Here is a 23,463-nt window from a genome sequence, read left to right on the forward strand (position 1 = left end):
TCTTCATGATCAACATTAGTGCATGGAGAATCACCCAGAAGACTGACTGGTGAGAGGACTGGTAGGCATATCTGGAACAGCATCTCCAGAAGACTGACAGAACAAGGCAGACACACCCGGAGCATGATCAGCACCAGCCCAATGGCTGGGCACTCCTGTAGAATCCAAGGGGAAAGGGGAGCCAGCAGAGCACAGGCACACTTGTTTCTGCTTCTTCCTGCCAGCAAGTGACCTGCTCTTGCTCTTCCACACCTTTCCTGACACAATGGAAGAAACCTCTAGAGCCAGGAACCAATAGGTCTTTCCTAAGTGACTAATATGTGATCCAAAGTGTCCCTTTGGATAATATTAGCTTTGACATATCAAGTTGAAATTGAAACCAAAGACTAAAGTGGCCATTTCAACTGTTTAAAGAGAGGATCAACACCATCTCATATACTACCCAGCCCTTTACATCTCTGACACAACTATGTCACAATAAAGTCACACAATTTCCCCTTAACATCGCATTCATTATATAGCATCCAATTAACAGGATTACATGTACATGGTTACAAAATTCTGGGATGGAATTCTATGAGAGAGTCAAAAGACCTAGGATGGGGGTGAAGACACAGGAGGGATGTGCCTGAAAAGGCGAGGCATCAAGGGGAGACAAGCATTCTGAGGAAGATAAGAGATGGAAAGGAAATGAGGCTGGTCACGGAGGGCAGGATCTCCCGACAGGACAAGATCAAAACCCAGGAGAGCTTCCCATGTGCCCACACTCTGTGAAATCAGGTAAAGAGCTCCCCCTGTCTGACAGGCCTGCTATTAGCAATCCACCTTTCTGATTATCCCTTACGTTTTTAAATTCTTATGCTAAACCCACTAGATGTTCAAATATGAACTTACATACTTCTGCTTTGCCTGCCATCCTTAACTATCCATTTAACTGCACATACAAAACAGCCCTTATTAAATGAACTGAAGGAAGAATACCTACATGAGTACATAACACCATGGTCTAAACACCAGATTATTTTTACCTTTCGGCATATTTAATCAAGGGGAAAAAAAGCTTTCGAGAATTCAAGGCAAGTTTTTACACATTAAGGCTGCAAAATGAAATCATACATAAGCCAACAAAACAGTACAATTCTTAGATCAATAAGAGTTAGCAGTCACTCCTTGGAATATTCCCCATCTGGAAAATAGCCAGCTTCTGCTATTTACCCTGGAGTTCCACATTCACGATGACATCCTCTGTTATTTTCCACCTTGGTTATTGCTGTTGTGCTGGGCGCTAAACTCTTAAGACTATCAGTCAAGTGCTCGAAATGAAGGCACTGACTACCTAGGGGATGGAGGGCAAGAATCTACCAGGGAATTTTACTTAAAGTCCAAAATAGTTTTAAAAAATCCAAATAAAATTTGTTATTTTGGTATGGCCCTTTCAAGCCCTTGATGAGTGTTAGTCTTGTAATGAATCAAGATGACAATTTAATGCTTAATGAGTATAATTGCTTGCCTTATGATCCCCCTTTATGGCATATGGTTCATAGTTGATGTGAACAAATAAGCAATAAGTCCTTGTGTAGATAAAAACATTACTTCTTGTGATGTCACAGTACATAAATTATTATAAGATGTTGTTTAGCAAGTAAGCCAATGCATTTTACTAATAAACACAGTAAGGGGAAGAGCTGGGCAGTCTTCCCAGGGAGAATGTGATACAAGGCATGCTTGATGGGAGGCCTTTGGTGCAGTTCTGAAAATGCCTGCGGTTTAGAGGTTTGGGGAAGAAAACAAATTAGCTAGGCACATTGACCTCAGGGGAACACCCCTGCCCCTCGAATCCCCTGGATCAGGTGCCACACTGATCTTTCTCCAGTAAAATTCCTTCTGCTCTGTACTGCCACTGCCAAATTTCTTAAATAACCTACCAAATGGTTACATGATCCTCTGGGAATGTGCTTTCTTACATTACCTGACAAATGGTAAGAACTGAGTATTTATTAACTAAATCAGTATTTTTCAGCTAAAACTTTCACAATAAAAAACAGTCAAATAGTCCACTCAACCTATGTAAGCGGATGGGAAAAGCAAGTTCTAACACCATGCACCTTCATGCATGGGGTAAGTAGATAAAGTCCTTCCTAAACAATGCTTAGGTAGTAATCCATTTGTGAACATAACAACTAAAACACTTTATTACCCAACAAAATCTGCACAGTGATTTCTAAAGGACCTAAGACCTAAATCTCATTTTGTAAAAATGTGTTTCCACTTAAGAGGAAGAGGGCATCTGAAACTACTAAGTTTTTTCTCTCATTCCTATCACTGAAAAACAGCTGAACTGGTTTTTCTGTTGAAAAAAAAATCAACTAGTAGACTAAGTCTGAAAACAGAGAGCCATGATGGGAAAGCAATGCGAAGTAACGCCCTAGAAGGCTATTGTGAACTCGACACCCACAGCCTAGCTAATGGCTCTCAGTGTAGTATGAGCGACTTGTCTGTACTTTAGTGTTGTTTTATTTTCTGTGTGCAGTCAATGTGCCTGCCAGGACGGCAGGACACCATGCATCCATGACCCACAGAGGCCAGAGGGCCTTGGGCTGCTCTGGCACTGAAGTTAGAAAGTTGTCAGTCACTGAGCGGGCGCTGAGGATAAAACCCAGGTCCTGGGCAAGAGAAATGGTCCTCTCAAACACTGAGCCATCTCTCCAGCCCCAAGTAAGAACAGCTTTCAAAACATTTATATTTTGTAATTTTTTTTTACTCACTTCAAAGCTTCCTCAAATTTAGTGATCTTCCTCTGAGCATCTTCTTTCTCTTTATCAAGTTCACTCTGCAACTCATGGACCTGCCGAGAGATTCCAAGAAACTCACTGGAAGACAAGGGTACTGAGAGACACAAATAACAATCTCAAGTCCATTGGAATATAAATTCAGACTTAGGTCTTTCATGGCAGAAACCTGCTTAACCATAGAATAACTTCATTGTTCTACTCCCAATGTAACTTTTTAATTAAAAGCTAATAATTATATTTGCTTAAAATGAATTGGCATACATAAACTTCAAAAATGCACCAACCACTTTGATATTTTTTAAGTATCATAGTTTTGACAAAGGAATTTAAAAGACTAGAATAAATGATATGTCTGCATTAACCAAATATAGAAGGGCTATTATGAAATTCTCCATTGTTGAGCATGACTTGTGCACACATTGACCATGTTTGGAACAAAATCTCCATCATGACTGCCTCTTTCCTGCATGCAGCAACCTGGGAGTAGGTGGGACTCACTTCAGTGTTGGATCACTTACAGACCTTCTAGACACCACTGTAGGACTGAACATGAATCTGACGGGGGTGAGATGAACGGAAAGACAAGATACACACCACACACACACTGACACACCATCATCGCCATCATTACCACTCCCAACTACCACCCTCTGACACACACTTTAAATCTATGTCACACACTGCAATGGAATTAACCCAAAGTAGTTAGGTATTTTTAATCAGTTTGGTTGAGGACCTATTTAACTCAAATCCCACATTTTCTGGACTTTCTTTTTATATTCACCTTGAATTTTTCCCTATGTGTAAGGAAAATAAATTAGTAAAATCAACTATATTCTTGTAAACTAATAGCAGTGAGGCCAGAGAGGCTTCTGTGACGGCAACCACTAAGTCAGGACCCGAGGAGTGGAGGGTTTGCATGCTGAGGTAATGAGTGACTAGAACCAGCAGACAGCACCCCTTCCTGGTACTGTAATGATCAACTTAAAATATCTCAGAAATAATATTTTTCTTATAATCAGAAGAACCACTTCACCTTGAAAATCTTTACCACTAAATTTATTTACATAGGAAAAAATTTACATAAGGAAAAAGGAAAATATGTCCACCATTTGCCAGGCTCAGACTTCAAATGCTGTCTCACTTCTTATAGGTTCTCGGATATATATTACAATGCTTGGTATATAGTAAGCATGTTAAATTAGAATATAAACAAACTTTACACATTAGGCATATTTTTTAGAAACTCTAGCAAGAATTACAGGATGAGTTTAAATGGTCATATTCCTATTTCTCAAGTTATTTAGCACACTGTGTCTCAGTCCTTCAACAAATGGGGATCAACAATAACCATATCAAAGTATTCTGATAAAAGTGAATTACTTCAGGCAAGGCTCTTATTAATACGAGAACATAAGAAAATCTCAATGATAAAAATTATAGATACTATTTCAGATTGAACACTAAAGTACTTTTGGTTACTCTGGGTCATTATGAACAGCAGTCCAATGTGTACAGTACACAGGCTGCTTGCCTTTACATACAGCAGACCCTGAATTGCCAAGCAACCTTAGTTCTTCTAAGTGCTCTGTATCGCTCGCTATACAGTCTTAACCGGTTTCAAATTTGGGCTTCCACTTCTTAATGCTGGTTAGTGTGTGACACATGTACCTGGATAAAACAGTTCTAAGACTGTCAGCCCCATTTTTGAAGGGAGAGGGAGCTACCTGAGTGGGGCAGAAGGAGTCCCCTCTTGGCAAGAATCCATGCATTGATGCACATGCTCTTAAGCTGGTTCTCACTCAGGTCACTATCTGTGTGACACGTCCTGACCTACACCAGAGCAGGCATTAAAGGACATTCTGGACTTGTTTTCTCTTCACAGAATATGTGAGTGTTGCATGCTTGAGATCTTTTTTTTTTAATTGTAACTTTATTTTGATCTATATTTCAGGTATTTGTAGATAATATTCAATTAAATACCTGCAAGTAATCAATGTATACTGATTTTGACGGACGACTATAGCTTAATATTTGTGTTGGCAATATTATATATATGATTTTTACATAAAACTATGAAACAACATAAAGGTAATCTACATTTTATTTTTTCCCACTTATATTCTATTTATTTATTTATTTATTTTTAACACAGAGTAATGCTATGTTGCACAAAGGTAATGTGGAGTAAGATTTAAATGTTTTACCTCTAATCTTTCCTCAATATGTAGTTAATAATGAACTATACTATTTAAGGCAGTTAAGGCACTTAGTTTACTACCAAACATGAGAATTTACTGTAATAGTTGATTTCAGTAGCCATAAGCACGTTTGTTGAACACATGATAGATATACTCTTTCATCCCCCAAATTTAAAGAATCAAGAAATGAGGGGGAAAAAAAACCCACGGTTGAATTTGTCATAGCAAAGAGCACAGGGCCAGGGTTGGTCCCCAAATCAACCACCTGGACAACACTGCCTCTTAACTTCTCTAATCTCCATAGCCCAGTATTTAAAATATGGGTGACCTCATTGCATGACTTTATTAAGTACTGTAACAGCACAATTTCATTTCTCTTTTTTAACTTTGGGGAAGGATAAATATAATTATACAAAGTACACAAGAATGCTAAGCACTGGAAAACTGTACTTTAGTGTTTAGAACTTACATTACATTTGTCAAGAGTTACGGCAAGACTTTAGGGAGGTAAGTGAAGTCTAGCACATTTTAGCTTGAGCATGTAGCATCTGCCTGTGTTCTTCTGTGGGCAAACAGCACCATCACTCTTTACTCTCAGTGCCTGTTTGGAAAACAAGCACTAGGTTATTTGTAGGAGGCAGGTGTTTCCTTACTAGTAAAATCATTTACTCTAGCCATTTCCTGATTTAACAGATTAGGACACTTCATCAAACAATGACGTTTAGTTTTATGGCCTATTATTTGTTTGATGTTCAAAGATCTGAAGACCAGGCAACAGTCACCAGAGATCAATAAAGACCATGAGATAATATGTGTGTGCTTAAATTAGGGACAGCATCTGAGCTGTTCCTTCCACCTCAAAGACTAGTGGGATGGTATGCTCCCACCCTGCTGCTTTCGCACTGGCATGAGGAAATAATGTCATTCAGATGGCATTTCCTCCTTCTGAACAGATATTCAGAACCACATTTTATACGGAAAGTTATTGAATGTGCACACCTGTAACATTCTCCAAACAAAAGCCCTATACATCCCATTCAGCTATCAGGTTACACAGTCCAGGCCTCCGTGAGATTTATGTCAGCTCTTTGAGCTGTCAGAAGAATATTCCCTCGGGGGGTACAAGACATCAAATCTTCAAGGCTTGTGATCCCAGCAGGTTTAATAAAGAAAGAAGAACAGATGTCAATTTAAAAGGGGGAGACTATGGAATTAATTGTGAAACAAAAAGTGACACACTGATCAACCTTTTCTTTCAATATAAACAATATCAGTAATGATTGCAATATGAACAAATGCAGTTATTTTTCTTCTAGAGATTATTTTAAACAAGTCATATTTATACTGAGAACCGCAAAATGGATTCTGGTTATTTTATTTAAAGTGAGGTCAACTGACAGCTCTTGGAAAGCGAATAGCTGCAGTCACCACACCTACTAAAGAGGTTTCATTCTCCTTTCAGGCGTGAACTGCAGCAGGAATTGCCAGCAGGTTGATGATAAGGATGGAATTATTACAGACACTTAGGCATTGCCTTTCCTAAAACAATGCATTGACTCCCCTCTTGACCTCAGAAGAGAACAAAAGTCAAGATGAAAGTGTGGCCTCTCCATCTTTGTTTTGCATCTGCCTCCTTTCTTTCAGGTCACTCAGTTATCATGGTTCCTCATCCAAGACAAATCTATCTAACAGCCAGTGTTACCTAATGTATCTCAGTGACTTTCAAACCAAAACCACAACAACAAGAGTAACGGAGGGATCTTACTGTCAGTTTTATATTGTCCTTGATCCAGACCCCACAAAAAAGCTAAACAGTTTCCAGTTATTGTTCTGAAACTTGGACTCCAAGAACAGCAGAGCCTAGCAGGACAGAGCCTTGGAGCACAAACAAGCTTCTCCAAGAAGTCAGCTTGTCCCCTCAAGCAATAAAGACTTCTTCAAATCATCCTCAAAACTAGAGCTGAGATATTGACCACAGGGTGATCGGAACTACTTAACTATGTATACTATTTGCTGCCTCCCTCCCCCACATAATGCTTCCTCTGTCTAAGCCTAAAGCTCATGTTCATGCCCAGAACATGGGCTGGGTTCACTGAGCCACTTTTCTTGTTCCACTGATTAAGTCTCCTTTGGTTTTCACTACTACTTGACTTTGCAGTGTGTTAGGAGGTAGCAAAGCCTTTTTTCTGCAAATGCTGCAATGTGGGCTTTTACCCTAAGCTCCAATGGCTAAAACCTCAAGGAAACAGTAGGAAAAAAGGCTATCTGGGTCTGTCTCTCCATGGCACACTTCTCAGGTGTGCCTTGCTCCTAGACACCAGTCCATCCTATTCCACAGGCCAGGAGATCAGAGGAAAGTTGGCACAAACAGCAACAGAGCATTGGGCCAGAAAGAGGTTCCATAATGGAAGATAAGCCAGAGGTCTTCCCAGGGCACAGTGGATGAACAGTACACCCATACTAACCTAACCCAGTGCCTTACACACTAGACAAAACTTCCAGGTTTGTTTGTTTTTTTGTTAATCAAAATATTTAGGGAACTACATTTTTCAGCAATAGAAACTGAAATACTTCAATAAAAATTATTTTCTCTTCCTATCCAGATACCATTTTTAGATATAAAATATACTAAACAACTTGCATTGAATTAGAATGAATAAGAAAATAATTACAATTATTCGTAATAAAAATAAAAAGCACATAATCATAGATCAACAGACATAAGAAGAAATCCTTTTTTGCAAATGGTGACCACACTTTCTCCTATGCATCTCTTGGATGTGTTAAGCTCTTGGAGGGCAGAGTGCCTAACTATTTCCAGTCTCATCATATTAGCTAACAGGATGACTTGTCCAATGTGAGCATTGAAAGGATATCTATTGAGAAACTAGCTGGACACAAAAGATGTGTTACAAAATGGACTGAGAATGCCACCATACATGCCAAGGTTAGCTTTAGTTTATATATATTTTAATGGAAGGGTAAACCTCATTCTATATTATATGCATATTTTATAAGTGGATTCATTTGGGAAATATTAAAATAACAAAACTATCAATAAAACCTTTGTTACTTCAACTACTTTTACTTTCCATGTCTTATAGTAAAATATTTCATAATTGAAAAATATCAGTCACATATCTATATATTGCTATCTAAAGTATTAATAACCTTTTAGTTACTGCTGATAATAGGAATGTTAAAATACATTGATGAAAATATGCATGATTCTGACTACTAAGAAACTGTTATGTTTAAGTAGTCAATGCTTTCACTGATTTAGGGTTCTTTGATTACACATTCAAAGTTTTTATTCCATGGATGATACACAAGGATGCAATGTAAATCCCAATTACTTCAACCTTGTAGAAATAAAACATTAAGGTGTTTGTAAGCACAGTTCAGTCAATGATACTCTTCACTCATTCAACAGAACACAAAAATAGAGCCTTAATGTTGGTGTTCGAACCAAAGACACTGTTCATAAACATGAAAACATTGATTATATTGGTTAGATGAAATTTCATTAGACACAAGTAATTTTTTATAGGATGGAATAAATACATTACTTTAATAAATCAGCTCCCCTTAAATGCTTAAGTTGTTATCTTAAATGTTATAATTTCCAATCAAATGTATTACCTTTTTCTCATAGGTATGTTTTAAATGATTCCTCTCCATGTGAAACTTATTTTCTTGATCCTGTGAATGATAAATGATTATTTTAGTATGTTTAATATTACCTCTAACATCAATAAAATTAGTGACCCAACAAAAGGAATGAATGTACTTGACATCAAACTTCTCTTCAAAGTTTTGCATGTTGTTTATCACTAAGAGAGCCCTAAGCACCCAATTTTCTAAGTCACAAGAAGGGACAGCAGCAGCTTTACATTACAAGACATAAAACCTCAGCTGTATGAAGATGCTGCTGTCCTCAAGTACAAGAATCACTGTGACCTTTAAGATTATTAGAAGACTAGGAATGAGCAACTAAGTCAAAATGGCAAGGATATGAAGTTACTTCATATCCACATTCTTGATGCTCTTTGAGAGAAAAATAATGCTATGAGAAAAAGAGAAAGGGAAGGGAAAACAAGGGAGTTTGAAAACTTAAAAGGGAAAATTTTTCTAAACTAATACATTTACATAAGACATTTTTCTACATCAAACAAAAATTTGATAGCTTCCTACACTAAGATGTAGAAAGAATAGCAAATAATGTATACATATTTATGTAATTTAATACATCCCCTAATCACACCAGTGATGATACACATTATTGAGTATATACCAAATAATAAACACTAGAACCTAATTTTTAAAATATTTAACAAAGGGGCTGGAGAGATGGCTCAGCAGTAAAGAGCACTGGCTGCTCTTCCATAGGACCCAGGTTCAATTCCCAACGCCCATATGGCAACTCACAACTGTCAGTAACTCTAGTTCCAGGGCATCTAATACCCTCACACAGATGTGAATGCATGCACAACACCAATGCACATAAAATAAATCTTTAAAAATTATTTAATTTATATTTAATACACTATTATTTTATACATTTAATATATTTTAATAATTTATTTTCAATTAGGACACAACGTATGGATATCATTGTGGCATTTGAACAAAGACTTTAGTAGACTGTCCTTCCCTCTCACATTCCCCGCTCCTCTGCTACTTATAGCCCTCCAACCCCGTCCTCACCCTGTGTCTTTTCCTCATTCATGCTCCATAAACACTTTTTCCAGCCCCAGCTACCTTTACCGTGCCTTGGTGCTCCTTTCCTGTATTTTAGGTTTTACCAACATTCCTACACACACAGATGTACACATTAAGGGCTAGGAACTACATATATATGAGAGAAAATATCCAGGACTTATATCTATACATTTGGGTCATCCTAGTTGATATTAGAAGTTCCAATTTCATCTACTTCCCTGAAAATTTCAAGATCTCATTCTTAAATCATTCAAGTAGTTTATTTACTTATAAACTAATCTCAAAAAAGAGATCTTTCAAATCAGCTGTCTTTTATTCTCTATATCAACATCTACAACTGTGAGGTGAACGCCAGGAACACAACTAGAGACGACTACGTCCACAGTCATCTAAGTTACTTTTTTAATTGACTCTCACTTCTGAACACAGATCAAGAAGGTAAAGGAACTGGATCACTGATCTGGCTAACAAACAAGACTTACCTTTGCTTGCTGTTTCCTCTGATGCTCTGACTCCTGGACCTGCTGTTTTAACTGACAGATGTTCTGTTCTAACTCTTCAATTACACCAGATGTCTGTGAGGATTGCAGAACAGAGAGCAGAACACTGACTTTTGTACCGTTCTACACTTCTGGCTGACATAAAGCCTATCATTTACCTCTGAAAGTTCAGTCAGAATTTAAGTTATCTATAAACCTGAATAAAAAAAATTTAAACATAATTTTAAACTAAAATCTACTTTAAGTATACTGCATGAGTCAATGAGCTGAGCAGTAACTAGACTACCAGTTGAAAACAAGAATTAATATTTTGAAGTAAAAATGTAAATTAAAATCTGTGTAGTATTTAAAGCTATGAAAATGTAACACTCAATTAAAATTCTATAGAAATTTTTAAAAGTTAAAAATAAGAATAAAATAAAGCAAACATTTCAAAGTAACAGCACTGTATGTGTGCAGTAGCACTTCAGGAAGCTGTTTTTCAGAGTTCCTCCTTAAAACTTCAGCATTTACCAGGGCATGTGTTGAGCAGAACCGGGCTATTAAGTGCTATGTGAGCTACAACACCTTCAGCGTTTTCCGTGTTCCAACAGCAGCAAATGTTTTGAAGTCTTGTGATTTCAAGAACAATATGTAAAGAGGGCTAATTTCAAAAGGAAATGATTGGCTGCTCCATTGCTGTCCACTGCTGAACACTCATGAAACGTGGTTACCCACATGTACAATACCTTAGAAGCTGTGTAAACGTGGTTACTCACATGTACAATACCTGAGAAGCTGTGGGAACGTGGTTACCCACATGTACAATACCTTAGAAGCCGTGGAAACGTGGTTACCCACATGTACAATACCTTAGAAGCTGTGGGAATGTGGTTATCCACATGTACAATACCTTAGAAGCCGTGGAAATGTGGTTACCCACATGTACAGTACCTTAGAAGCTGAAAGCGCGTGCTCTTGTTTTAGAAGGTTTATGTCGGAATCATATTTGGTTTTTAATAATTTCACATTTTGCTCATAATCATTTGCCAGATGTTCTTTCTCTTTATGTAGTATGTTACGCCTAAAACAGTAGGATAAAAAATAACTTTCTATATTTTTGGAACCATTCTCTAAAATGGATATCTTAGTCAACTAAATTCAAGTATATTATCTTTCAATATATGAAGTAAGTATCCATATTTCATCAACAGGTTTCAAACATTATGTTCTAAAATACTTTTAGAAATGTGTAAACAATCCGTTTTAGGTGGGACCATCCTAAGACATACTGCACAAGTGTGCCTGACTCATTTACAAGGTCAGTCAGAGCACTGTGCCCCACAGACACTGGCTCAGCACTACCTTGTCTTTAGCTCCTGGAGTTCACTACATGTTATCTGGTAGCATCGCTCAAGCTCCATTTTTTCTTGAACCAGTTTCTGCCTTTGTAAATTGCTGTTCTCTGCCTCCCCCGTCAGCTGCTGGACACGGCCCTCCAGTTCTTTGATCATGTGGTTCTGAAAGAACAAGTCGTTAGGAAAGTCTCTAACTAGCTTTTCAAGCATGTGGACCAGTGAGTACTCTGAAGAAACATACTGCCTATTAGAATAATAAGAACAAGCCAAAATCAATATTAGAAAAAGATAAATCTTTAAACTAACCAAAACTTTTAAAAACCATTTTTTTAACCATAAAATTACCAGCATGCTTATACATATTCAACCATTCACTCATTCATGGAATGTTTACTAAGTCAGACAATTTTCCATGTGAGCAAAGAAGACAAGGCCCACTCTTCAGATAGCCCCCAATCCCACTGTGCCCCTCATTATAGTTTAGATTTGCCCTTTTCTCTCATGGTTTTAATAATGATATTTCAAAATAAAATCCATAACCCTCTATATTAATGCCAGGAATACCACATAACATATTCATGATTAGCAAGTATACAGAAATGTTTTATCCCATAACTCCTAACTCATTTTATCTGTAATGGTTTTCCTATTTCAATTAAAGCAGTTCTTTATTTTTCGAAAACATCATTCAAATAAATTGCCTCTTTATTAATTGGCATTTAAATTATTTTGAATTCATCACTTTGGCAGGACTGCTTTTAAAGCCTAAACAAAGGTGCTTATAAGCTTCTAGAAGCTTCATTCTACACAGTGCCAGACCAGCGTTAGTTGAGAGACAACTGGTTTCCATTTTTACAGCTACACCTTTAATAAGTGCAAGTAGGAAAGCTTAGTGTGGCTTTTCTTTTCTACTGTTTTTCTATGGCACAGAGTTAAGACAAAGTTTAAACATTACTGTTAAAAACCAACACCTTTAATCATTTTTACCTTTTCTTCATTATAAAACTGAACAGAAAGCCAGGAGGTGGTGGCGCACGCCTTTAATCCTAGCACTCGGGAGGCAGAGGCAGACGGATCTCTGTGAGTTCGAGGCCAGCTTGGTCTACAGAGTGAGTTCCAGCACAGTCAGAGATACACAGAGAAACCTGTTGCGAAAAAAATATACATGGCGTTATGTCTAACGTTCTCCAAACTACCCTGGCTTCCTACAGTAACTGTGTGACACAAAACCTAGAAGGACTCCTCTGGTCTCCAGTTTGAAGGGGTGGAATCAAGGGCATCTGCACTCCTTCTTTCTGGAAACTGATGAAAAAGAAAGAATAGGATCATGAATTATAGGCTCAAAGACCTTTAACTATGGCTAGAATCCACTAATGAGTGAGTACATACCATATTCCTCTTTTTGGGTCTGGGTTACCTCACTCAGTAAAGCGTTTTCTATTTCCATCCATTTGCATGCAAAATTCAAGATGTTATTGTTTTTTACCGCTGAGTAAAACTCTAATGTGTATATGTTCCACACCTTTTTTAACCATTCTTCTATTGAGGGGCACCTAGGTTGTTTCCAGGTTCTGGCTATTACAAATAGTGCTGCTATGAACATAGTTGAACAAATGCTTTTGTAGTATGATAGGGCATCTCTTGGGTATATTCCCAAGAGTGGAATTGCTGGGTCCTGAGGGAGGTTGACTCCCAGTTTCCTGAGAAACTGCCACACTGATTTCCACAGTGGCTGTACAAGTTTGCATTCCTACCAACAATGGATGAGAGTTCCCCTCTCTCCACATCCTCTCCAGCATAGGCTATCAGTGGTGTTTTTGAGTTTGGCTATTCTGACAGGTGTAAGATGGTATCTCAAAGTTGTTTTGATTTGCATTTCCCTGATTACTAAGGAGGTTGAGCATGACCTTAAGTGCCTTTTGGCCATTCGAAGTTCATCTGTTGTGAATTCTCTGTTCAGTTCAGTACCCCATTTTTTAATTGGGTTAATTGGAGTTTTAGTGTCTAGTTTCTTGAGTTCTTTGTATATTTTGGAGATCAGACCTTTGTCTGATGAGGGGTTGGTGAAGATCTTCTCCCAGTCAGAAGGTAGCCTTTTTGTCTTACTGACAGTGTCCTTTGCTTTACAGAAGCTTCTCAGTTTCAGTAGGTCCCATTTATTCATTGATTCTCTTATTGACTGCGCTCCTGGGGTTCTGCTTAGGAAGTGGTCTCCTGTGCCTATATCTTGTAGACTACTTCCCACTTTCTCTTCTATCAGGTTCAAAGTGGTCGGATTAATGTTGATGTCTTTAATCCATTTGGACATGAGTTTTGTGCATGGTGATAGATATGGATCTACTTTCATTCTTCTACAGGTTGACATCCAGTTATGCCAGCACCATTTGTTAAAGATGCTTTCCTTCTTCCATTGTATACCTTTAGCTCCCTTGTCAAAAATCAGGTGTTCATAAGTTTGTGGGTTAATACCCGGGTCTTCTATTCGATTCCATAGGTCGACTTCTCTGTTGTTATGCCAATACCAAGCTGTTTTCAATACTGTTGTTCTGTAATAGAGTTTGAAGTCAGGGATGGTAATGCCACCAGAAGTTCCTTTATTGTATAAGATTGTTTTGGCTATCCTGGGTTTTTTGTTTTGCCATATAAGCTTGATTATTGTTCTCTCAAGGTCTGTGAAGAAGTTTGATGGGATTTTGATGGGAATTGCATTGAATCTATAGATTGCTTTTGGTAGAATTGCCATTTTTACTATGTTGATTCTCCCAATCCAAGAGCAGGGGAGGTCTTTCCATTTTCTGGTATCCTCCTTAATTTTTTTCTTCAAGGACTTAAAGTTCTTGTCAATAGGTCTTTCACTTCCTTGGTTAGAGTTACCCAAAGATATTTTATGCTATTTGTGGCTATCATGAAAGGGGATGTTTCTTTGATTTCCCTCTCTGCTTCTTTATCCTTTGTGTATAGGAGGGCAACCGATTTTTTGGAGTTGATCTTGTATCCTGCCACATTACTAAAGGTGTTTATCAACTGTAGGAGTTCTTTGGTAGAGTTTTTGGGGTCGCTTATGTACACTATCATATCGTATCCCCTTGGATATTGGTAGTAGACAAGATTGCCAGGCAAACTAGGGTGCAGGGGGTGGGGGGGGGTGGGGGGGGGGTGGAAGTAAGGGGAGATGGTTAGAGAGAAGGGAGAGGGGGAGGATTGGGGATGGCTTGAGGGAATGGGAGGGGGAGGAAGGATGGATATGGGACTAGGGAAGTATATATCTCAACTAAGGGAGCCATTTTAGGGTTTGTAAGAGTCTTGATTCTGGAGGGGTTTCCAGGCCCAAGGAGAGGTCCCCAGATTGTTCCCTGGGCAGCAGAGAAGAGTGTACCTGAACTGGCCCATAACCATACTGATGAATATTTTGTATATCACCATAGATCCTTCATCGGGCGATGGATGGAGATAGAGACAGAGACACACATTGGAACACTGGACTTAACTCCCTAGGTCCAAATGAGAAGCAGAAGGAGGGAGAACGTGAGCAAGAAAGGCAGAACTAGAGTGAACCTTCATCTGACAATAGATGGAGATAGAGACGGAGACCCACATCGGAACACTGGATTGAGTCCCCAAGGTCCAAATGAGGAGCAGAAGGAGAGAGATCATGAAAAAGGAAATTAGAACTGTGTGGGGTGCGTTCACCCTCGGATACAAGGGGACTAATCGAATGAGAGCTCACCAAGGCCAGCTGGACTGGGACTGAACGAGCACGTGATCAAACCGGAGTCTCTAAATGTGACTGACATGGGGGCTGACTGAGAAGCCATTGTCAATGGCACTGGGTCTTGTTTTGTCTGCATGTACTAGCTTTCTGGAATCCTAGTCTGTTTGGATGCTCACCTTCCTAGACCTGGAGGGAGAGGGGTGGAACTTGAACTTCCCACAGGGCAGGAAATCCTGACTGCTCTTAGGACTGGAGAGGAAGGAGGGGAGGGAATTGGGGTGGGGGAGGAGAGGGAGTGGGGGGAATGGGAGGGTATGGGGAGGAGGGGAGGAAGTGGAAATTTTTATAAACAAATAAATAAATTAATAAAAAAATGAAAGAAAAAAAAGAAAGAAAAAGAAAGAATAGGAAGGAACCTTAGAATTGCAACTCCACTTTAGTGACGCTTGGGAGGAAATTCTGTTCATGAGAGCACGGCTTATAGAACACCACTCTCCCATTTAGAACACTTAAAAACACAGAAATATAAATCCGAAAAAAAAATATCAAGAAGGTGTAAGAGGACACCCAAGGCAGACTGAATGCAAGGAAGATGAAGAACCACAAAAGATGAGTTGGCATTTGCTAAGTGCCCCCCTTTTAATCCTAGAGTTATTTTCTAATCTTGGAGGATGAGTGAGGACTGGACAAGAAACTCAAAGCAGAGCGTGGCCAATCTGAGACAGCAAAAGCTCTGAGAAAACACTGCACAAAGTGAGGGTTGGGTTTCCTTGTCTCCTAGGAAGATAGGAGACAAGAATTTCAAAGTCAAGACAAATATTACCCAGACTAAAAGAAATAAACGATTGGTCATCATAAACTGTTAGAAAATGACCAAAGACATAAAGCAAGACCAAAGGGATGAATTACTACAGGCAAACCTACAGAATTTGTTTAAGGACTAACAACTGAATGTCGTGAAGAAGAGAGAAAAAACTCAGAGGGAAATATAGACTTTTTTTTATAGGAGAAAGAAAAAGAATGAGAGGGAAAGAAACCCACTGTTTCAGTGAAGAAAGTGGCAGACATCAAAACAGTATTGTGATCTCAGATGTCCAGTGTCACTGAAGATTAATAACAAAGATAAAGTGAACTTGAAATGTTAATTTGGGTACTGATAAACTGTTAAAAATTTATGGAAGCTTAAAAGGTATCTGTGAGCTCAAGATGTAGTTGTTCACTGCACCTGCTAAATAAAGCAAGTGCTCACAAATGGCTCCTTGTCATTTTCCTATGAATGCCACGGTTTGAACTGGTGGCCATTTCCTCAGACACCTGTAGATTCTGTAAATCCCAAATACTAACAAGGACCCTTACTTGTCTCCATTCATTTGAAACTGCTGTCTATGCTCCAATAAGAGGATAGCAAATGTTGGGGATGTGGAGAAATTTAAAAGCTTGTATAGTATTGGCAAGAATATTATACTGAGAGAAGTAACCTAGGCAGCAAAAGACAAAAACTGTATATCCTCTCATGCACGTCTTATGTTAGAATGTTTAGATAAATGGATTTAAGTTGATGTGTCAATAAGAGCCAGGACAAAGGACCATGAGAGGTTACAGGGAGATCAATGAGATGAGGGTGGTGTGAAGACTAGCCAAGGAAATATTTAAAGGCTGTGTGGGTAGGAACATAGCAGAAAGCAGGGAGAGAGAGTCAAGCAAAACAAGGAAACAGAGTTTACAAGCTAAATGGAAGGCTTTAAAAAGAGCTTGAATGAAGTACTCTGCATAGGTGATTAACATTGCTCCCAGAAGTCACAGAATTTCAAACCAGAATCCCAAGGCCACATGCAGAATACTCCCCTATGAGTTGTTGACAAGATAGCTTCCAGAGGCTCCCAAGCAAGTGAGACTATTGGCACTGCTTACCAGAACTAGTGTAAGACACTATTGCTTCAGAAAGTGTACATTGGATGCAGAACACTGAAAAACCAAGCTGGAACTCAGTTGGAAGCATCTTACTGCTGGCTACCAATTATAGATTCATATAGTACTGAAAGGTGCTATGCAGGCTGATGGGAGAGAAAACTCATCAATTATCACACCCAGCTATAAACCCTGAGTGCTACAATATTGAACTTCATAGCAAAATATGCCCACAGGTACACTAGTGGCATGAATGTTCTGGGGATAACCTTCCTCTGATTGTTTTTGAGGTCCTCATATGCAATGGTATAGAATTATTCAAAAGCCTATGGTGATGGAAATTACAGGTACTGGGGAGGAATGTATTGCTGATGTTTTGCCAGATGGGCATGTAATTAAACTGCCTTCTAATTTATTTTTTTTAATATTTATTTATTTAGTATACAATGTTCTGTGTGTGCCTGAAGGCCAGAAGAGGGCACCAGACCTCATTACAGATGGTTGTGAGCCACCATGTGGTTGCTGGGAATTGAACTCAGGACCTTTGGAAGAGCAGGCAATGCTCTTAACCACTGAGCCGTCTCTCCAGCCCCCGCCTTCTAATTTATAAGTATACTCACACATTGGTGCAGCTCTCACCTTTGGTCAGAGTAGCCTCTTTTGGCAATGCCAGATCCATAACTGGTTGAAGTGCTGAGAACAAGTGACTATTGAATGCATGGCCCCAAACATGTCAAACATGTAGCCTCCTCTAAAGCCCAAGGAACACTAGGAGAGGAGGTGGAAAGATTATGAGAGCCAAGTGATTGTGCACTGTCTTCTGGCTAGAAAGTCAGCAGCTGTGAACACAACAGCTATGACTGTCTGCACAGGTAGAGGTGGAGATCAATGGAGGGAAAAAGGAAAGAGGAAGAGAGGGGTGAGGTAGGGAAGAAAGGAGACAGGTTGGGGGAGATGCAGAATGGAAAGAGGGAGGGAGGAATGATGGTTAAAAAGAGGGAAGAACATGAGGAGTTGGTGGGAATGGGAGAGAGAAGCCAGAGTGTAAGAGGAGGCCACTAGTTAGTTCTGGCCACTTAGCCCTGAAATAGTCAAATGGAAACTGTATTAATTAAATCACTCTTTGGCCCACTAGCTCTAGCTTCTTATTGGCTAACTCTTACATCTTAATTTAACCCATTTCTATTAATCTGTGTATCGCCACATGGCTGTGGCTTACTGGCTAAAGTTTGGTCCAGTGTCTGTCTCCGGTGTGTGCATGGGGAGGGGGGGGGCTACATGGCTTCTCTGACTCTGTCTCCTTTCTCCCAGCATTCAGTTTAGCTTTCCCAGCCTAGCTCTGTTCCCCTACAGCTCTGCTATAGGCCCAAAGCAGCTCCTTTATTAACCAATGATATTGACAGCATACAGAAGGGAATCGCACATCACAAGAGGGCAGTTTGGGACTGAATGTAAAGAATTACATTGGGAATCACAGAAATCACATACAACCATAAAATTGTCAAGAATGCTTAAAGTAATTAAAATAAAAAGCAGTATTTTTTAAAGGTTTAAAAGTTGTAACCACAATGGAAAATAAAGTAAAGCTTGCTTTAAAAAAAATCTTAAAAAGACAACCACCAAACAATCTAGCAACCTTATTTCTGGATGTAGTTACCCATCTCTTGGCCCCAAAAGAAAATGAAGATTTCAAAGATCTATTGGAGATCCCATGTTCAACCTGCAATGATTCCCAACAGCTAAGATATAGAAACAGCTAGTTCCACGACAGGCTCCAAAGATACAGAGAACAGTATCATGAAAAACAAAACAAAAGATCTTCTAACCAAAACCCACCCCACTGTGTCCATCATATCTTCACCAAAGCTTGCCTTCAAGCACATATGTTTACCACGTACATGCCTGGTATCCATGGAGGCCAGAAGAGGGCATGACATTTCCTGGAACTAGAGTTACAGGTCATTATGAGCTGTCATGTGGTTACTGAGAAGCATACCCGGGACTTCTCTTAACCACTGAGCCATCTCTCCAGTCCCCTTATTGTTACTGCTAATAACCACAGGAAAGGAAGGATTTTGTTAAAGTTGGATGGTTACAGCTTTTACTCACATGAATAATGTATGACAAATTTAAGGGGTTAACAGGTGAATGCTGCTCATTTCTGAGCTCTTAATGAACAACTCATTCCAAGTAAAATAAGACTCAGAAACAAATTAGAAAATCTTCAGAGTAGTAAAGATAATAACCCAGCACCACAAAAATTCCCTTATCTTATTACTCGGTCAGGTCTTGAATATATGCCTTGGTAGGCTTTGATTAACATCAAGACATCAGGTTTAAAATACAACAAAAATAATCTTCAAAAAAATCAAGTTTTTAATTGCTTATTTTAGGTGTGTGTATGTGTGTCCATCCCCGTGTGTGTGTGTGTGTGTGTGTGTGTGTGTGCCTACAGAGGACAGAAGACAATCAGAGTTACAGCCAGTTGTAAGCCAACCAATATAAATATTAGCAACCAAATTTGGGTCTTTTGGAAGAGCAACAAGCACTCAACTACTGAGACAATCTCTCTATCCCCAAGAAATTCATTTACAAATATATAAGTAGGGGATAAAGCAATGACTCAGTAGTTACAAGCACCAGCTGATCTTGCAGAGGACCCAGGTTCAGTTCTCAGTTCCCACCTGGTGATTCATGTCTGTGTATAATTCTAGTTCCAGGGGATCCAATGCCCTTTCTGGTCTCCATGGGCACCAGGCATTCACATGTGCACATATATACATGCAGGTAAGACATTCAAATGCATAAAAATGAATATACCTAGAATAGTCTAGGTATATTTAATGATTTCTATTTCTGACCTCCTTCTAGTGGCAATGTTAGTGTGTTTGTAGGTGGATTAATATGTGATTACCTTCATATGTTTACATCTCAAACTTCATTGTGCAACTCAACTACAACAGGAAATAACAACTAAAATTTAAATCATGTTATCCCACAAAATATTCATGAATAATCTTTTCCTATCCTATATTTATTATGATTTCTGTAGGCTGATTTTTTTAAAATTTCACCAAATTAAGATTATCATTGCATAACAATCCCTATTCTGACATCATGAAGTTATAAAAACTACATTCCAAATAACTTCATAAATAATGGAAGTAAAGGAGAATAAGTCCCTTACCAGTACCTACAGCATGGAAGTCGGCATATCCCCCAGGCTCATATCACTTTTCAAAGTAAAGCTTCTATCTGATGCCACACTAGCTGCAACACACCTAAGACCACATTTTACTGGATCATCAAAGATTATCACGTTAGACAACCCCATAGCAAATAATTCAAAGAATATATAAGTAAATGCAGATGACTGTTACATAGTAGATAGGTAGGTCAATGGTACAGATGGAAGAAAATGACTGACAGGAAGATGGAAAGATAGGCAAATAGGCAGGCTGACAGATGACAGATAGTTCCAAGACAACAACAGCCAAAGAGTAAAAATAATCTACGTGGTGTTGCATACTGACTATGAGGATTGACAGATTATGTGGTCCTGAGCCTGAATCAAATAGAACAATCGTCACTAAGGAGACAAAGCTGGAAGTCAGAAAAAGGATTCAGAAATAGAAAAAGAGAAAAGTAGTCAATCAAGCTGGGAGAGGGAGAGAGAGGTGGAGCTTCCAGACTTAAGAGGATGAAGAGCTGTGACAGCAACCCTTGCTGTGAAAACACCTGTAAAGATCTGACTATTGGTAAATGTCGACAGAATTTCTGAAATGCAGACAGGTATTGAGAGCAACTCAAAGTTACCTCCGCATTAAGATCTATATTTAATGAACAAATATTCATATATAGAGTGACATTAACTTTTTTAATTAAAAAGAAAAATGTGTGGTGTCAGCTACTCTTTATCTTAAAATAAATTCTGAGCATACACTCTTTTGCACACAATTCTGTGCTCAAGTGAAGAACTTTTAAGTACACAATGTCAAAAGAAAATACAAAAGAAGGAGGAAGGAGGGTAAAATACATTATGAATTCTGAAAAAGTCATAAGGAATGATACTATTATTGTTCTACCTAAAAAATAAGCCCCTATTGTCCTGGCTAGTTTTGTCTTGTTTTTTCACTTTTATTGATTCTTTGTGGATTTCACATCATGCATTTTGATCCCCCTCATATCCCTCACATCTGCCCTCCATGCTTGCAACCTTTCCCCCAAAACAAAACCAAATTTAAAAAAAAATCAAAAACCACACAAAACAAAGAAACAAAACAGAGAAAGACAGACAGACAGACAGACAGACAGAAAGAAGAATCTTGTCTGGGCACTGTAAGGTGACCCACTGAGTCATACAGTTTACCCTTGAGTCTATATTCATTTTTATTAAGTGTTCATTGCCACAAGTCATTGGTCTGGCTCTAGGCCTCTGACTTCACCTATGATGCCGCACTACCAATAATGAGCTCTCACCGGGGCTCTCCCTGGATATCCTGTGGTTGTCCTGTGTCCAAGAGATCTTGTTGTTTTAGATCTATAGATTCATCCCCTTTACCAGCTCTAACAGTTCACAGATGAGGTGGATGTTGGGGTAACCAGACATAGGCCTGGTTAGGGTCTGTGATGATGTCCATGGCCTGTGTTAGTACAAGAGGTCTCTGGAATCGTGCCCCACCCTTCACTGGCCCTGGGATTGCTGCTCCTACCACTCACTGGATACTACAGCCAAAGAGCTGGCCCTGCCTCCCCCAGGGGAGAGCTGGCCCCCCACACTTGGGAAAGACAGTCCTATCTCTCACCACAGGCATGCACATCACCTGAACAGCACACTAGAGTCAAGCCTAAGAATGAGAAAGCAGGAGAGCTGATCCCTCTCCCCCACCCCAATGTGGTGACCGCATAGGTGAAAAAGATTGCCCCACCCCCACCCCTTGCTACCTGTGACAGGCAAGAGAGCTAGTCCTAGTTTTATGTCAACTTGACACAAGCTAGTTATATGAAAGGAGGGAACTTCAATTGAGAAAATGCCTCTAGAAGTTCCAGTCATAAGGCATTTTCTTAATTAATGATTAATGGGGGAGGGCACAGCCAACTGTAGGTGGTACCATCCCTGGGCTGGTGGTTCTAGGTTCTATAAGAAAGCAGGCTGAGCAAGTCATGAGGAGCAAGTCAGTAAACAGCACCCCTCCATGGCCTCTGCATCAGCTCCTGCCACCAGGTTCCTGCCCTGTTCGAGTTTCTGTCCTGATTTCTTTCCATGGTAAACACCAATGTGTGTAAGTCAAATAAATCCTTTCCTCCCCAAGTTGCTTCGGTGATGGTATTTCGTCAAGCAATAAAAACCCAGACTGAGACAACTATAATACACAAAAGTCTGTACATAAATAAATCTCTTTAAACACATATAGTTTAAAGAGATTTCCTTGTCTGGGATAACAATGATCCCTCCAATAGACAAAATCTATCTAATAAAACTCCAACTCTAAGCATGAGAGTCCCTCTTTTGTGTTGTTGGTCATTTTTAACCAAGAGACACCCAAAACATTACAGATTGCTGCTCTCGTCTTTGATTGTTTCCCCAGAGGGAGAAGGCAAGTCTCTACAGTTGACTTCAGCCCAGAGGCTCCTGAGCTGGTGCCACCCTAAATGGCTCCTCTCCAAGGACTGGTTTTCATGGTCCAGAAGGAGCCATGCAAGCCTCCAAAGCAGATAAGAAACCTTCCTAAACAACCATAACATTTACAAACTATAACAACTACCAGCAGAACACTGTGATGTTAAGGGTGCATAGTGCTTACGAATACCTTAGTAGTAAATAACCACTCTCTAATTGACTTAAGACTCACTGAACAAAAAGGAAAGTATACCTGGTACTGGAAAACCAACAACTTCCTACAGCTTGTGCAGTCATGGACACTGGAGGAGAACCTACAACCATGACTTCAGTAACCCAGCGTGATCCTGGCTACATTCTAAATATATGTCCTTATGCCTACAGGTAAAAGTAGTCCTCATCCCTCATCAAGGATATTTCTTTCTGCAACAGACAGAGATCATTACAGAAAACCACAATCAATCCAAATGCAAAATTGTAGAGACAAGTCCCAAGAGGGCAAGAATTTGAAAAGTGGCAGGGCTAGTATATGGGAGGGTTTGGAGAGGAACAGAAATTATATTATAATGGAAACAAAAAAATTAAGGAAAGAATTCCTATAAGTGTGAATGAAGAATCTTAAGAACAATAATATTTGGCCAAAGTCATCTTTAAAAAGAACACAAAGAGCT

General features: G+C 39.2%; 1 protein-coding gene across 4 annotated transcripts in view; it reads right to left on the minus strand.

Annotated features, from left to right (window-relative positions):
• Cep112 (centrosomal protein 112) overlaps positions 1–23,463 on the minus strand; it is a 410,571-nt gene that overhangs the window by 277,895 nt on the left and 109,213 nt on the right. For all 4 annotated transcript variants that reach the window (XR_015738731.1, XM_087909848.1, XM_048446068.3 and 1 more), the window contains 5 exons: positions 11,560–11,714; positions 11,149–11,278; positions 10,198–10,290; positions 8,636–8,695; positions 2,766–2,845 (listed from right to left, as the gene is read on the minus strand). Coding sequence is in view for 3 of the 4 variants with exons in the window: in XM_087909848.1 (XP_087765974.1) it covers positions 2,766–2,845; positions 8,636–8,695; positions 10,198–10,290; positions 11,149–11,278; positions 11,560–11,714 (518 nt within the window). In the remaining variant the exon portion in view is untranslated. The remainder of the gene's footprint in view (positions 1–2,765; positions 2,846–8,635; positions 8,696–10,197; positions 10,291–11,148; positions 11,279–11,559; positions 11,715–23,463) is intronic.

This window comes from Myodes glareolus, chromosome 9 (genome assembly GCF_982192425.1).
Source record: "Myodes glareolus chromosome 9, mMyoGla1.1, whole genome shotgun sequence".
Lineage (NCBI taxonomy): Eukaryota > Metazoa > Chordata > Mammalia > Rodentia > Cricetidae > Myodes > Myodes glareolus.